This window comes from Saimiri boliviensis, chromosome 6 (assembly GCF_048565385.1).
Source record: "Saimiri boliviensis isolate mSaiBol1 chromosome 6, mSaiBol1.pri, whole genome shotgun sequence".
Lineage (NCBI taxonomy): Eukaryota > Metazoa > Chordata > Mammalia > Primates > Cebidae > Saimiri > Saimiri boliviensis.
The window spans coordinates 129,238,865-129,256,165 of record NC_133454.1 but is presented as its reverse complement, the minus strand read 5'-3'; the positions used below and the strand labels follow the sequence as shown (position 1 = coordinate 129,256,165).

The 17,301-nt window shown below is 47.2% G+C and overlaps 1 protein-coding gene across 10 annotated transcripts in view; it reads right to left on the bottom strand.

Moving 5' to 3' along the window:
- ANO1 (anoctamin 1) overlaps positions 1-17,301 on the bottom strand; it is a 208,386-nt gene that overhangs the window by 131,346 nt on the left and 59,739 nt on the right. Inside the window, exon 1 of one of the 10 annotated variants that reach the window (XM_074401812.1) lies at positions 2,765-3,238. The exons of the other annotated variants lie outside the window; for them this stretch is intronic. Coding sequence (XP_074257913.1) covers positions 2,765-2,798 — 34 coding nt within the window. The 5' untranslated portion in view covers positions 2,799-3,238. Of the gene's footprint in view, positions 1-2,764; positions 3,239-17,301 lie in introns of those variants that run through there. 10 annotated transcript variants of the gene reach the window in all.

Here is a 17,301-nt window from a genome sequence, read left to right as displayed (position 1 = left end):
AGCTGATCCTGAAAATTATACAGAAATGCAAAAGGCCAGTAAGAGTCAGGATGCCCTCAAGGGAAAAGTGAGAGGATGCATGCTATGTGATATTCATATTGACTGACAATAGTTATAGTGGTGTAGTATTAGTGCAAGGAGAAATGGATCAAAGCAGAGATTGTAGAATCCGACCTGTGTGTATTCCACAATTGGATTCACTACAAAGGTGCTGCTGTAGTGCAGTGGCAGAAAGGACTGTGTTTTCAATAAATAGTGTGTCATCAGTAAGTGGTGTGGAATCAATAAACGGTGTGGAGAGTCTCAGGGAGGACGCTGGACCTTGACCACCTACCTCACGTCATTCACAAAGCCAATTCCCGATGCAAAAAGGCCAGCCATAAAGCTTCTAGAAGATACCACAGGAGACTACCTTCACAGCCTTAGGATGCACAAACATCTCTTAAACAGAACACAGAAATCAGTAACCACAAAGGAAAAGATTGATAAAGCTTCAATAAAATTAGAAACTTCTTTTGATCAAAAGACAACATTAAGTACGTGAAAAGGTAAGTCATAGAGTGGGAGAGGATATTTGAAATTCATACAAATCTCGAAGAACTTGTCTCCAAGATATGGAAGCTGCTCTTACAAAGCAACAGAAAAAGATAATCCAATTTTAAAAATTCTCCTATGAGCTCTTCCTCAAAAGAGGCTCTTCAACTGACCCATATACATATGATATGGTGACCACCAGCATTAGCCCCCAAAAAGACACAATGTAAAACCACAATGAGATACCACAACACACACCCCAGAATGGGTTATAGTAAAACAAAACCAGACCCCAAACCAAAACCTGACCATGCCAGGTGTCAGGGAAGATCTGGACATCTTACACGCCTGCTGACTAAGTTTTGATTGGTACAACCACTTTGGAAAACGTGGCAGCAGCTCCTGAAGGGAAACATAAGCCTGTCTCATGACCCCGAAATTTCACTCTTACATAGGAGTCCAAACTGGAAACAACCCAAATGCCCATCAACAGGAAAACTGTGGTGTGTTTATACAACAGAATACTCGAGAGCAACAAGAATGAAGTCCTGGTGCATATAACCATGTTGAAGAATCTAACCTAGGAGTTAAGAGAAAAAGCTCGAGTCCACTGAATTCAAAAACAGACAAGCGGAATCCACAGTGATGGATGGAGGGCAATGACTGGGGGTGGGTGGGTGTCATGAAGAGGGCTTCAGGGAAACTGGTCATGTTCTTTAGCTTGATCTGGATGATAATCATCGATACATTCAAGTTGTAAAAACCCATCAGTTATGATCTGCACACCTTTATGAATGTCCACTACCATAAAAACTGTTTGCTCTCAAATAAAACAATGCACACGGCAATGGTAGGTTCTTGACCACAAACAAGCCTAGGTCGATGCTGGCACTGGCGGTCAGCCATGCATCACGCTGCTTTCCGTCCTCATGAGAATTTCCAAGCATGTCCTCTCCCTTAGTTTTCCTATAACCCTGCTAGTATCCCCATTTTACAGGTGAGGAAACTGAGGTCAGAGGTGTGAGTGAACTTGCCCTAGGTCACACAGCTAGTGAGTAGCAGAGTAGGATTTGAATCCAGGCCTTCTACCTTCAAATACCACATCTTCTGTCTTTTAATGTAACTACTCCTGAGGGAAACCAGAACCACAAGCACTAAACATTTGTGAAGTGCCTACGGGGAGCACTGTTCTTGATGTTATAGAAGTTAGGGCTGGGTGTGGTGGCTCACACCTGTAATCCCAGCACTTTGGGAGGCTGAGGCGGGCAGATCACAAGGTTAGGAAATCGAGACCATCCTGGCTAATACAGTGAAACTCCATCTCTACTAACAATACAGAAATTAGCTGGGCATGGTGGTGTGTGCTTGTAATCCCAGCTACTTGGAAAGCTGAGGCGGGAGAATGGCTTGAACTGGGACCTGGGAGTCAGGGCTTGCAATGAGCTGAGATCATGCCACTGCACTCCAGCCTGGGGTACAGAGTGAGAGGAGCAGGAGAAGGAGGAGGAGGAGGAGGAGGAGGAGGAGGAGGAAGAAGTTGCTGTTGTTGTTAGGAGGAAAAGCTTGAGGGCAGCCCAAGGGAGACAGCCAGAGCCCCCAATAGTGGTGCAGCAGTTACCTCAAGGGTGGTGGAGGTGGGACCAAGGTCAACAGAGAAAGGAAAAGCACTAGGGAGGTGGGAGTCAGAGAAGCCGCCAGGGAGGAGGAGCCACGGGGCTGGGCTCCCAGTGAAGGGCTCTGAGTGTGAAGCAGCAGGAGCAGCAGTGTGATGTGGTGCTGAGTAGGTGGGTGGGGGCCTGCAGCTGCACTGTGGGGTGGAGGACCCGGCTCTCCAATCCTGCAGCCTGTTCCCAGCATTTCTGTGTCAACAGTCATGGAAATTCAAACCTCACCTGTAACAGGTACTAAACAGCTGTGTTATCACAGCTGCTGTGGATTTCAGGGTTTGGCTAGTTTTGTCATTATGTATCTTGCACCCTGAATAGGATACAGGGGTTTCCAGGTGAAGGGACCATGCCAGGAGGAAAAGCACTAGGCAACATTCAGGTGATTTTCCCAGAATGCAGTCTGTCATCTCCAAGGATGGACGAATCATTCCTAAAGCAGCCCAGGGTACTATCTCTATTGCTTAAAACACAGACAGCAGGTAGATTTGCAGAAGAGTAGATAGACATATTGCTGTTCATTCATTCATTCACTGACTTCCTGGAAGAGTTATCCCCACCATTACCTTGTAGCGTTATTCCTCCATCCCCAGTGCCCATAACAGCTCCTGGAACACAGGAGGTGCTCAGAGCACGACCTGCTGAATAAATAAACCAACTGCCACTTATTCCATGCCAGCTATGTGACAGGCATTGCACTTCATGTTGGTTGTTCTGGTTATCTTCAAGACAACCTTTGAGTCAGGGACTGTGATATCCCATCTGACAGATGCGGAAACCATGGCATAGAGAGGCGAAGTCACCCGTCCAAGTGTGAACAGCAGAGTCAGGGTTTGAAACCGGATCTGTCAACTGCAGAGCCGGAGCAGCCAGCCATGAGACCACAGGGGTTTCTGCTGTCTCTGATGGGTGACTTGGGAGCAGGGAGAAACACTGGAGGTGGAGCTGAGCTTCCTGTCCCCACGTCATGCCGGGTTATGGTTTAGCCTGCTGGGCTGGTCTTTTGGCATCTTTATGCATCTCAGATGTCCACCTCCGAGATGTCACAGCCAGCTCCTCCCATAAGCCACCAGAAAGCAATCAGGGGCCAGCATCAGTGGCAACTGCTGTGAAAAACAGTTGTGGTTCAGGAAGAAAACATATCCTGCTTGTCCGGGAAGCGTACACCCAGGTGTTCACAGGACACAAAACACACAGACCCGAAGAAATCAGGCGTGGCCCTCGGCATTCAAGAAGAACCTGTTTCTACTGGCAAACACACTGCACACTGCCCAGGATCCTGTCTGTCCACTTTCTGCTGTAGCAGGGAGGCCCCCCTCCAGGAATATAATTTCCTGAGTAGAAGAAACCAATCACCAATTTGGAGAGGTCTCCAGCGCGCACAAAACAGCACCTAGTGGCCAGAAAAGGTAACTGCATCAATAACCATGGTTGGGGTTGGCATGGGAGGTGGTCATGGGGTGGCCATGGGGTGGGGGGGTGGAGAAGACTGGGGAGAGGGGTAGAAGGGGAGGAGGGAGGAAAATGGGGGGAGACAGAGGGAGTGAAACAGACGGAGACAGAGAGAGACAGAGAGAGTGGAAAAGAGAGAGGGAGGGGGGAGAGAGAGGAAGAGAGAGAAACAGAGACAGAGAGACATCCCAGACGAAGTTTATTTTAAGGTTGGGATTCCTGAACTTCGCTCTTAGGTCTAATCGATACACCCCACTCATTACATAATCTCAAAAACTTGATTAGCGCAAGCAGAGATGACTTCCATAACCATTTTTGATACAAGGTGGGGAGGAGGGGAAGACTACAAACTGATTTGTTAAAAAAAAAAAATTCTATGTGAACCTTAAACTTTATTCAACCTTAAAAGAAGCTAAAACATCTGATAAATATCTGATAGAGTTTATAGAAACTAGATAGATTATCAAATAGGAAAATGTTTACTATGTTTCAAAATTTCAGATCCACCAGTTCATCCATTGGGTAAATGTTTATCTAAAAGTTCAGGGGCAAAGTTAAACAGTTGAAATAAAATGGAATTAAACCTTAATATTTTGTTTTACTTTGAGTACAGATGGAAGACAAAAATAATATCTCGTAAAACGGAAAGTTTCTATTTTCACCAAAATATTTGGAAAAGTCATTTTATTTTAAATTTGGACACCTAGATTCAATATAACTTTTGCAAGGGAGGTTTCAGCAGGATCCAGGAAGCTGGAGCATTTGGAAGCGGGCTTTGATTATTATTTAAAACATTCTCATTCCACCAAGACACAATTTATTTCAAAAAGTGTCCTACCAGCCAGAAACTGCCTGTAACTGCAATACTTGTGAAACTCTAATGGCTCCAGAGAAAATCCCATTCTTCCTTTCCGTCATTTGCCCATGTCTCAGGTAAAAAGGGAAGACCGAAGGGGATTGTTCTAATGGATGCTGTTGCCTCCATTTTTGAGATTTTTCTGGGTCTTTTAAAAACGATTTTATTATGCAATCATCAAGATTATTTTAGAGTGTCATGAGAAGGCTGAATGGCAAAAAGAAGCCATTATGATTCAAACCATTGTACACAAAATGTTGTCCCTGTCTTCAGTTGAGAAGAAAGTCTTCAGAGACCCAAAATACAAACTGAAGTTATTCTGGATCGGAGAGTCTTTCTTTGGTCTTTTGTCCTCTACCTCCACTGCAGGGAGAGTATTTAAGCCAAATTTTCTATCTTCTTCATAGTTTGTCAAGCTGTGGCCTCTCATGTTAGCGTGTTCTCTCTCTCTCTCTCTCTCTCTCTCTCTCTCTCTCTCTCTCTCTCTCTTTCTCTCTCGCACATCACTCAAAGATTCTTACATCTCCAATGGGTTTCAATGTATTGTAGCCATAATTCTTATTTCTCCATATAATTAATTCTTTTTTTTTTTTTTTTTTTTTTTTTTTTTTGAGACAGAGTCTTGCTCTGTTGCCAGGTACCAGGCTGGAGTGCAATGGAACAATCTCAGCTCACTGCAACCTCCGGCTCCCAGATTCAAGCAATTCTCCTGCCTCAGCCTCCCAAGTATCAGGGACTACAGGCGCATGCCACCATGCCCAGCTAATTTTTGTATTTTTATTAGAGACAAGGTTTCACCATGTTGGCCAGGCTGGTCTTGAACTCCTGACCTCAGATGCTCTGCCCACCTCCCACCTTAGACTTCCAAAGTGCTGGGATTACAGGTGTGAACCACCACGCCCAGCTTAATGTCCTTTTTATTTTCAGGATCCCACCTGGCATCGTCATTCTTTCCGATGCCCAAATTGCATCATTTTTGGCCAACAAGAGCCCCTCCAGAAGCCCCTGTGTCTTTCTGACCCGACTCATTCAGCTCTGAGGAGTTCTTTGCTACCTGGACTTGCAAGATCCTCTAGGCTCATTAAGTCCTTTCTCATCCTGGGACATGGAATTGGCCACTTCTCTCAGTGTCTGGGTGGTCTCATGCTCCTCAAATGGCCATATTCCTAGAAAAGCTTGAAATAGCCAGCTGTGTTGTATTTATTTCTTCCAAACACTTGACCTGCTTTTGTGATATTCTTAGCCCCTTCTTTTGCCCAGGTAAGTTTGGCTAAGCTGTCTCCTGAGTCCACTTCACTGGAATACAGGAATCTCAGAGCTTCACTTACCGGTTAACGGCGTCCCACCCCCAGACAGGAAATATTAGCTTGACAGCAAACAATGACCAGCTATGATGTGTGCCATCCTTGCCCTGGCATGCAAATGCTCGAATAAATAAAAAGAGTCCTGCAAATCATTTTGCAGGGAACTATATGTGCTTTTATTTAAAAAAAAAAAAAAAAAACAACGGAAAATTGGCGCAGTGGCATAGACCAGCACTGGGCATTCCTGCTGATCCCAGGGAGCTCACCTTTGTTCCAAAATTATTCCTGCACCTTTGTTCTGCACCCAGAGTCCTTTGTGCTCATCCCTCTGCAGCCCATGTTAACTTGAATCATGGCCAGACTCAAGGACAGAGTCCCAGTGATCTGGAGACTGAACTCCCCCATCCTCTCCCTCACCTGCTTTTTGAATAGAGTCATTTAAGTTGACAGGAACTAGATATCCAGAGCAAGAAAAGACTGGATGGAGGGGTGAGGCACATTCTTTTTTCCTAAAGTTCAGTTCCCAAATGAATAAAACCCTCACTGTCTTACATTCACATGTTTCCTGATTTTTTTTTCTTTTTCTTTTTTTGTTTTTGAGATGGAGTTTCTCTCTTGTTGCCTAGGCTGGAGTGCAGTGGCGCGATTTTGGCTCACCACAACCACTGCCTTGTGGGTTCAAGCGATTCTCCTGCCTCAGCCTCCCTAGTAGCTGGGATTACAAGCATGCACCACCATGCCTGGCTAATTTTGAATTTGTAGTAGAGATGGAGTTTCTCCATGTTGGTCAGGCTGGTCTTGAACTCCCGGCCTCAGGTGATCCACCCACCTCAGCCTCCCTAAGTACTTTTGTCTACGTCCCAATTTCATCTGTTGTCATTTTCCTTTTGCCTGAATAATGTCCTTTATCATTTTTTGCAGTATAGGTCTGTTAGCAATGAATTTTCTCAGCTTTTGTTCTTCTGTAAAAGCATTTATTTCACCTTTGTTTTTGAAAGGCATTTTGTTTCTTTCAGTACTTTAAAGATATTGTTCCACTGTCTTCCGACTAGCATATACTTTGATGAGAAGTATGCCAACTCTTGTTCCTCTTTACATAATATGTCCTTTTTCCCTGACTCCTTTTAAGATTTTCTTTTCTTTATCACTTGTTTTCAGCAGTTTGATTATGATGTGCCTTGGTGTGTTTTCTTCATGTTTCTTCTGATTGAAATTGGTTTTTTTTTTTTAGGATCTGTGGGCTTATGCTTCTCATTAACAATGGAAAAACTTTGATCACCTTTTCTTCAAACACTTCTTCTGCACCCCACCTCCGTTTCTTGGACTTCTAGTACATGCATGTTGGACCACTTGGTCCACAAGTCGCTGATGTTCTGTGTATTTTTCCCAGTGTTTTTTTTTTTTTTGTCTGTGTGTTTTATTTTGAAGTGTTTCTATTGCCATGTCTTCAGTTTTGTTGATCCTTTCTTCTGTAGTACACTATCCATTGTTAATCCCATGCTATGTATTTTTCAACTATAGGAGTTCTATTTGGATCTTTTCAAGAATATCTTTCTTGTTTTCCTCATCATTTCATGATTCCCTCTACTTTCTTAAACAGGTGTAGCATATTTTTAATCACTTTAATATTATTTTCTTCTAATATTATCATTTGTCTCATTTCTGGGTCTATTTTTGTTGATTATTTTTTCTTCTAGTAATGAGTCACATCCTCTCACTTCTTTGCTTGCCTGCTGATTTTTTACCGAATGCTAGATATTCAGATTTTATGTTATCGAGTGCTAGATTTTATTGCTTATTGTTTAATTTGTGTTAGAATCTGTATGGTCATGCAATTAAGTTGCTTAGAATCCATTGAATCTGTTCAGGGTTTGCTTCTACACTTGGATAGGGCAGATCCAGACAAGTCTTGAATCCTGAAGGTACCCTTCTGAGATCCCTGCTCAGTGATGCCCTGTGGATCTTTTCACTTCAGCTGGTGTGACCATGAGCTATTCGCAGCCCTCTGTGAGCCCTCAGAAGTGCAGGATGTACTACCTTTGAGTGGTTCTTGCCCCAGCCCTGGGAAGTTTCCTCTCATGCTTATGCAGATCAGTACTCAGCCAAAGACTTAAGGGCACCTCTCTGCAGGTTTCTCTCTCTCTCTTCCCCTACCCATCTCTGCGTGTGTGTGTTTGCTTGTGTACATGCATGTTTGCATGCAACATCTCCCTCTGGGGTATTCTGATTCAAAAATTTTAATTTCTTGGCCTCTTTGAACTCTGATCTTTGTATCTCTGATACAGTGAGACTGCTTTGGTGGCTGAGTTCCTCTCCCTGTGTTGCAACCTAAAAACTACCTCTAGGAAGGGAGATTCAATGATTATCATGTCTTTAAGTTGTTTGCTTCACTTTTCTCAGTAATCAGCCCTGAGCTGCCTCAGGGCTGCTGTCCAACATTTCAAAGCCACTGCTTCCCATATTCTGCTTGTTTGTTGCCTGTTTGTTGCTTAAGGCTGGAGAAGGGGCAGGTAAGTCTGACCCCCGGTACTCCATCATGGTCAGAATTGCAAGCCTCTCCTGCATCCTTCTGCTGTGTTCTTATGACCATCCAGCTCACCTCTGCTTTCTCATGCACTCTGAGGCTCCAGCCTCTCCTGTGCTTTTCCTGCCTCAGCCATTTCTCTGAGGTGCCCCAGTTCCTTTTGATGGAGAATAATATTTAGAAGCCACAGTCCAAGTAAACAGACATGCTTATTGCTGATGGTGTGTTGGCAAATTTTTAAAAATAGAAATTAGAGACATATGCATTTAACCTAAGGAAGGGAAATACCCAGGAACTTGAGGAAACGTCCCTTGTTCTTTGGTCTTGAAAAGAAAACATTGCAGGCTACAGAAAATTTCCTTCAACATCCTCCACTAATAGGGAAGGAAGGACAATGGAATTACTGTTTTTCTCAACATATTTTCACTGAGAACCTCCTTCCCAGCAGGGTTTGTTCTAGAAGTTGGGGATTACAGCAGCTATCAAAACACAAAAATCTCTGCCCCTGTGGTTCTGACACGAATACCTGCTGCTATTATTTCACTGCTGTTGTCTGAGCTCACATCTTCCTTTCCTGAAAGTCAGTGTAGCTCTTTCTACATAGTTCTACCATCTGGATGAAACGTGGCAATGTAAACCCTCAAAGTGTGTGTGAGTCTAGAGGTCAGGTTGCCCCTAGCCTAAACGGGTGAGTGTGTATGGATTTAAATCTCAAATCTCAGTATGACATGTATGAATGTCCTACTGAGAAAAAATTAATGACACAAACCCAGATGTGAACTATTGAGTGAAATGAGTAAATATCGGGATGAGGAGTAAACCCTTGCTTTGCCATACAAGGGTCAAGGTTCACTTTCTGTCTTCATCGTCAAGGTGGAAGAGTCACTGACCAGGCCTCGCTTACCAGTGGGCTGAGCAGTGCCCCCAGAAAGGCATGCCTCTGCCCTCACCTCGGAACCTGTGACTGCCAACTTATTTGGAATGAGGGTTTTTGAAGAGTGATTAAGAATTTCGAGATGAGGTCACCCGGGATTATCCAACTGAGCCCTAAATCCAGGGATAGCTGTAAGGGACACACAGAGGAATGACACAGGGAGAAGAGGAGAAGACCAGGTAAGGACAGAGGCAGAGACGGGTGTGACGCCTCACAGCCAAGGGAGGCCTGGAGTCACTAGGAGATGCACGGGGCAAGGAAGTCTTCTATTCTGGATCCTTCTGAGGGAGCGTGGCCCAATCGGCACCTTGATTTTGTACTTCTGACCTCCTAATGGTGAGGGAATAGATTTCTATTGCTGAAGGCCCGAGCTGGTGGTGGTTTGTTACAACAGCCTCAGGGAACACTCCTACAGCTGGGTGTATACCGGAAGGATTATAAATCATTCTGCTATAAAGACACATGCACACGTAGGTTTATTGCAGTACTATTTACAATAGCAAAGACTTGGAACCAACCCAAATGCCCATCAATGGTAGACTGGATAAAGAAAACGTGGCACATATACACCATGGAATACTATGCAGCCATAGAAAAGAGTAAGTTCATGTCCCTTGCAGGGACGTGGATGAAGCTGGAAGCCATCATTCTCAGCAAGCTAACACAGGAACAGAAAATCAAATACTGCATGTTCTCACTCGTAAGCAGGAGTTGAACAGTGAGAACACATGGACACAGGGAGGGGAACATCACACACTGGGGCCTGTGGGGGGGTGGGGGGCTAGGGGAGGGAGAGCATTAGAACAAACACCTAATGCATTCGGGGCTTAAAACCTAGATTACAGGTTGATAGGTGCAGCAAACCACCACGGCACGTGTATACCTGCATAACACCCTGCACGTTCTGCACATGTAGCCCAGAACTCAAAACAAAAGAAAAGAAGACAACAGCTTACTGGACTACCAGTTAAAACGATTGACGATTTGCAAGAATAGGACAAAGGTCAGTTAATAGGTATAGAAAGAAGAAATAATCAACACATTAATAAATTATTATTTTGCTTTTGCTTAAAGAAAAGAAAAAGGATCCTAGTAAGTGAAAAGGTCGCCAGGGCAGGGCTTGGCCCCTCCCTCTTCTCTCCACACGCTTAGCTGTCAACGCTCCGAGCTGGCCGTCAGGAGCTGACAACTTCTGCGCGGGGGACACAAGCCTCCTGGAGGCCTGGACCTGAGACACCAGCCCTGGCCCGGCTGCCACACTGCTCTGCAGGTCACAGCTCTCGGCCGGCTGGGAACTCGTTTCCCCATGCACAGCCCCGCTGGGGATTCCCGGGAGAGGAAAGGAGGCTCAGCCAAGAGGGGCTCTGGTCCCGCTGCTCCCCTGGTCCTTGGAGCGTCTAACAGCAGCCGGGTCCCATGGGGGGCCCCAGCATGGGAGCCCGCTTGGCTGCAGAGGGGAGGGCGTGGCCCTCTAGGTGTTGCCGTTCTGTCCCTTCCTGGTCTGGATGTGACAAGAACAATACATTTGACAATTCAGCAAATATTGACGGAGCAGAGTCCCTGCTGTGCTGTTGCCTGTCTGGGCCTCCCTGACCCTGGCTGCACCGTGTACTGTGTGTTCAAATGTTCATTTTTCTCTTCACCTTTTGCATTAGGTGCAAAAGTCCCAATATTTTAAACTGTCACTTGTGCAGAGCCTTGAGCGTCTTTCTGTGGGGGGATTGGGAAGAGTGCCTTAGCTCCTTGCTCAACCTCACAGGGATTTCCTCCTTAGATGCCCTTTGTCCGTGGCCTCTGTGTGTGTGGTGTCTACAGTGGCCCGTCTCCTGCAGCGGAGACCATTCCAGCTTGGGGCTGCAGCAGCAAAAGGAATACCAGGTAGACAGAAATCAATGGTAATGGCTCCTCTTCTCTTCTAGATGAATAATTTATGTTGGTTTTTTATATACTTTGCTTTGATCATGAAGGAAAAAAGGTTGACTCTCCCTCCTGGCATGGTGGCATCTGAGCTGCCCTTGCGGTCTGTCCCCTACTCAACCTCCGGATGCCTCACGGTGCCCAGGGCTGCTGCAGGCACTGCATCTAGGAAGCTTCCTGAGCCCCGCAGCTAGGAGGAGTTTCACTGTCCTGCAAAGTGTTCTGAGACACTGCGCTGGCCGTCCCGATGGCACTTGACACTTTCTAGCTTGCATTTGTCACAAGTCAGGCACCTGTTTCATCTGCTAGATTGGGCATCGGCCGCCTTTTTCTGTAAAGGGCCGGGTGGTAAGATTTTTAGGCTTTGTGGTTCACATGCAGAGGACCCGCTGCATAACTGATAGGGCTCCGCGCAAAATGAAAACACAAGGTTTGCGGAGCAGGTGGTCGGCAAAGCTTTGTTGAATGACGGATGCAGGAGTGTGTGGATGGGGATGTCTGCCTTCAAGGAACCCACAGATGTACGGAGCAGGGGTTGGCAAACGCCCATCCATAGGCCATTTATATGAATTCTTACTAATCTCTTCTCTCTCTCTCTTTTTTTTTTTTTTTTTTTTTTTTTGAGATGGAGTTTTTGCTCTTGTTACCCAGGCTGGAGTGCAGTGGTGTGATCTTGGCTCACTGCAACCTCTGTCTCCTGGGTTCAAGCAATTCTCCTGCCTCAGCCTCCCGAGTAGCTGGGATGACAGGCATGTGGCACCACACCGGCTCTGTATTTTTAGTAGAGCCAGGGTTTCTCCATGTTGGTCAAGCTGGTCTTGAACTTCTGACCTCAGGAGATCCACCCGCCTCGGCCTTCCTAAGTGCTGGGATTACATACCTGAGCCTCCGCACCCATCTGCATTCTTACTAATTTCAAGCTAGTGACAGCAGATGGCCAAGATGGCGATGCAGACCCCTATACAACTGTGCAGGGCACGTGCCCATGAAGCGAACCTCTGTTGGCTTCTTGGCAATGACTCAACTGTAATGCAAAAGTAGACATAGACAATATGGAATGAATGAACATGGCCACATTTCAGTACAGCCTGATTTATACAAATGGCTTAAGGATAGGAGTTTGCCAACCCCTGCTCTGTGCATATGTGAGTTCCTTGAAGGCAGGCGTCCCCCGTCCGAGCACTCTTGTACCCACCATCCAACAAAGCTTTGCCGACCACCAGCTATGCACCAGGCACGTGCTCAGCGTGAGGCCAGAGAGGGAAGAGAAAGCGGTGTCTGTTCTCATAGACGCCTCAGGCTGGAGGGGACACAGAGGCATCCTGGGGAACACGATGCCAGAGACCCACGGCAGGAGCCCTGAGGGAACCGAGGTGCCATTCGTCCTCACGTTCCCACAGGTCCTCATGGGCAGGAATGGGACAGAGACGCACTCGTGGCGAAGTGAATCATGAATGAAAGCGGGTTTTGCTGATGTACACTCTCGGTCAGGAGGGTTTGTTGGAACCACAGAGAAGAGCTGGGTCCAATCCCACCTGTGCCTTCTGAGGCTCTGGGCAAATGACTTCATTTCCCCTTCAGTTAATCCTTGTTGGGAAAATGGGAGCAAGAAGGTCCCCTGGCAGGGCTGACAAGAAGATGGAGTGAAACAGTCCCATGAAGGCCATCACTGGATATTGGCCCCAATAGATGGCCACGTCCCCACCCTTAGAACCCGTGACTGTGTGGCCTTATGTGGCAAAAGGGCTTTTGTATTAACAGATATGATGACATCAAGGAGCTTGAGATGGGAAGGTTATTCGGGTGGGCCCTAATGTCGCCACAGAGCCTTTGTAAGAGTAGAGGCAGAGGAGAACTGAGGACAGGGAGGACACGGCCGGGAGCAGCCACCAGCCGAGCGTTGCCGACACCACAGGACAACCCCACTGCCAGGCGTGGCAGGCCCTGCTCACACCTCATTTGCTCACCCATCCACCTCATCAGGCAGGCCTGTTCTGTTTGTGCATTGAGCACCCGCAGGGGCTGCCAGGGACCCAGCAGAGCCCTGCCTTCAAGAAACTTAGGATCTGTGCTGGGCACAGTGGCTCACTCCTGTAATTTCAGCACTTTGGAAGGCCAAGGCAGGCAGATCACTTGAGGTCAGGAGTTCGAGACCAGCCTGGCCAACATGGCAAAATCCTGTCTCTACTACAAATACAAAAATTAGTCAGGCGTGGTGACGGACACCTGTAGTGCCAGCTACTCGGGGGGCTGAGGCAGGAGAATCGCTTGAACCCAGGAGGCGGAGGTTGCAGTGAGCTGAGGTTGTACCACTGCACTGATAGACTGAGACTCTGTCTCAAAGCAAAACAAAACAAAACAAAACAAAACTAAACTTAGGATCTGGCTTGATAGAGAGGTGGTCCCACCCCCAGGATTTGTCAGAGCACGCAGCGGAGGACCGGAGTCTGCCCCTGCCATGCTTAAGCTCTTCAAGACCCAGACAGGGTCAGGGGAGGTCCTATTAGGAGACAGAGGGGCAACTTCAGCCCTGGGGTGTAATGCGGGCTGAGGAGCTAGAAAACTTAGGAGCTGGATTTTGAGGGTTCAGACAGGCTGCAGCTGAGGGGGTGTCTGTCCAGGAGAGACCATCAGATGAGGCATTTTAAAGTCTCAGGGCTGGCCTTTAAGGGATTGGGCACTAGAACTGGGTGTGGGGGAGAGCTAGGGGGGCGCCAAGTCAGCACTTTGTCCCTGGGGCAGCAGAGTGTGGACTTCAGAACTGCACCTCCGGGCTTGACATCCGGACATGGACTGAGGCGCACAGGCTCCTGCCCTTAACCTTAGCTCAGCATCAGAGAAAGGTGCCTGCTAGAGCGGGGAGGGGACTGGGCCCAGCAGTTCCCCCTTGAAATAAACATGAAATCCCCAGGCACTGCCTGCTAATGATCAAAAAAGTTAGTAGGGCCTATGTGTGACAGACTCATCTTTAAAGACACTCCAGTGAACCTGACAGATTTTAAAATGTGTTCACCTCCCTTTGGCAAACAGAACAGTTGCTCATTCAGATCTATTTCTTCTGAGGGAAATCAGTAGTACCTTAACTGCTACTGAAATCTATTTTCTAAAATCACAAAAAGAAAATGCTTTTAAAAAATCCACCAGTGTACTTTAATTATTTTGAACACCAACGAAAAACCCAGATGACTTAACACAAATGTTAAAATGGCTTTCTGCAGGTGAAGTTTTTCATGGTCTTCAAGATGTGCCTGACACTGTGCTCTGAGGATGCGCCTCCGTGGTGGCAGCTTAACCACTTTCACCCAGGCGAGCACCACCTCACCTTTTCCCATTAGCAAGAAGGGCATGTCCCACCCCTAGGAAGCGCGCTGCACCCCACACCTCCCCGGGAATCATCCCTGCCCTGGTACGCGCAGCCACAACACGTGACCTCCCGCCCAGACTTGACTCTCGTTATTTCCGGGTGACAGAATTGGCACCTGCTGTTGATTCAACAGCAGACTACAGGGCTACTATGTGCAAGGTCCTGTACTACGTGCTGGGGAAGACAGTCCCCAACTCCAAGTGACTTAAAAGTCAGTGGTTTTGGCCGGGCGCGGGGGCTCACACCTGTAATTCCAGTACTTTAGGAGGCTGAGGTGGACGGATCACCTGAGGGGTCAGGAGATCAAGACTAGCTTGGCCAACATGGTGAAACCCTGTCTCTACTAAAAATACAAAAGTTAGCCGGGCATGGTGGCATGTGTCTGTAATTCCAGCTACTTGGGAGGCTGAGGCAGGAGAATTGCTTGAACCTGGGAGGCAGAGGTTGCAGTGAGCAGAGATCATGCACTCCAGCCTGGGCAACGGAGTGAGACTCCATCTCAAAAAAAAAAAAAAAGAGCGGTTTGATAAATGAAAAGCCACCCAACACAAATGGGCCCTGACTCATGATAGTTCCACTTAGGATTATTTGGCTTTACAAATGTGTCAAAGCATGAAAGCATGACACCTTCAGTAGATACTGTGCTTCGGGGACCCATACAACCATTCTGTTGTTCACTTCCAGGATTCAGTACGTTCCGCAAGCTATTCAGCACTTTAATATAATACAGACTTTGTGTGAGATGCTTCTGCTCGGCTGTAGGTTAACGTAAGCATTCTGAGCACGTGTAACGTGGGCCGGGTTGAGTTAGGATGTTTGCTGGGTTAGGGATACTCAATGCATTTTTGACCCAACAATATTTTCAATAATGAGTTTATCGAGCTGTAACCCCATCACAGGTTAAAAAGAACCTACTTATGGTTTGCCTGGGAGTGATGAGTACTACGAAGAGAAACAAAGCAGGAAAAGTACATAGAAAGCGTCAGTCTGATGGGATGTGTTGCTGCCATACTTAGGAGGACTTGGGGCACACCCAGCCGAGGAGGTGGCCTTTGAGCAGAGACCTGAATGAGAGGAGGCCTTGGATTCCAGGGACACAGGGAAACGTGTCCCAGGCAGAGGCCCTGAGCTGGAAACACACCTGGTGTTTGAAGACCGGTGAGGTGGCCAGTGTGGGTGGGTGGTGAGCAAAGGGAGAAGGTCCTGGGATGTGAGGACAGCACAGTGGCAGTGCCAGACCTGGCAGGGCCTTTGGAGAGTTGAGAGCTGGGGAGGTCAGGATCCGAAACTCAGAAAGGCTCAGCACTTGGTAAGAAGCCTGGAGCAGGACACTGATTCAATGTCTGCGTGCTCGCTGCAATCTCCTGACCACAGCGTGTTTCACCAGTTTGAGAAAGTGACCCTGGTCTCTTGAATGACTGCAGCAGGGATGATATCGGTCACCACCTTCATCATCATCATCACCACCACCACCACCAACATTACTGTCATCATCACCATCATCACCATCATCACCATCATCACCAGCATCATCACCATCATCATCACCATCATCACCATCACCATCATCATCACCCCACCAGCATCATCACCATCATCACCATCACCATCACCATCATCACCACCACCACCAGCATTACCATCATCACCACCATCATCACCAGCATTACCATCATCATCACCATCATCATCATCATCACCACCACCACCACCACCATTACTGTCATCATCACCATCATCACCATCATCACCATCATCACCAGCATCATCACCATCATCATCACCATCATCACCATCACCATCATCATCATCACCCCACCAGCATCATCACCATCATCACCATCACCATCACCATCATCACCACCACCACCAGCATTACCATCATCACCACCATCATCACCAGCATTACCATCATCATCACCATCATCATCATCATCACCACCACCACCACCAACATTACTGTCATCATCACCATCATCACCATCATCACCATCATCACCAGCATCATCACCATCATCATCACCATCATCACCATCACCATCATCATCATCACCCCACCAGCATCATCACCATCATCACCATCACCATCACCATCATCACCACCACCACCAGCATTACCATCATCACCACCATCATCACCAGCATTACCATCATCATCACCATCATCATCATCATCACCACCACCACCATCATCATCGCCATCATCACTGCCACCACCAGCATTACTGTCATTATCACCACCATCATTGTCACCACCATCACCATCACTATTTTCATGATCATCACTGTAGCAGACACCAGTTTTTCCTTCCTGGTGGTGCTCAGGTGTTGGACGGCACTGTCTAACCCTTACTACCACCTTATATGTTGCCCATTCTGCCACATGCCCTTGTTTGGATGAGGAGCCTGAGGACTAGAGAGGTGAAGTAACTTGCCCAAAGTTATCCAGCTGGCAAGGGGAAGAGCTGGGCATGGAACTCAGATCTGAGGCCAAAGCTGTGCTCTGAGGGGCAGCTCTAGCCCATCTGGTTTCCTGAACAGCCATGGGAGGCTTTTATTTTCATTTTCTTGTCCATCTTTTTTCCTCCAAATGAGAGCCTCAGATGCTCAGACATCACTGAAGCCCAGCATTTCAGCACCAAGTCCTTAAAGCTGTCTGTCCCCGCCCCACAGCACCCGCCCGCTCCCCCCTCCCCCCGCCAACTCCCTGGCTCGGCAGAGCTTCCCTGCTGCCCTCGGAGTGTGCCTGTGG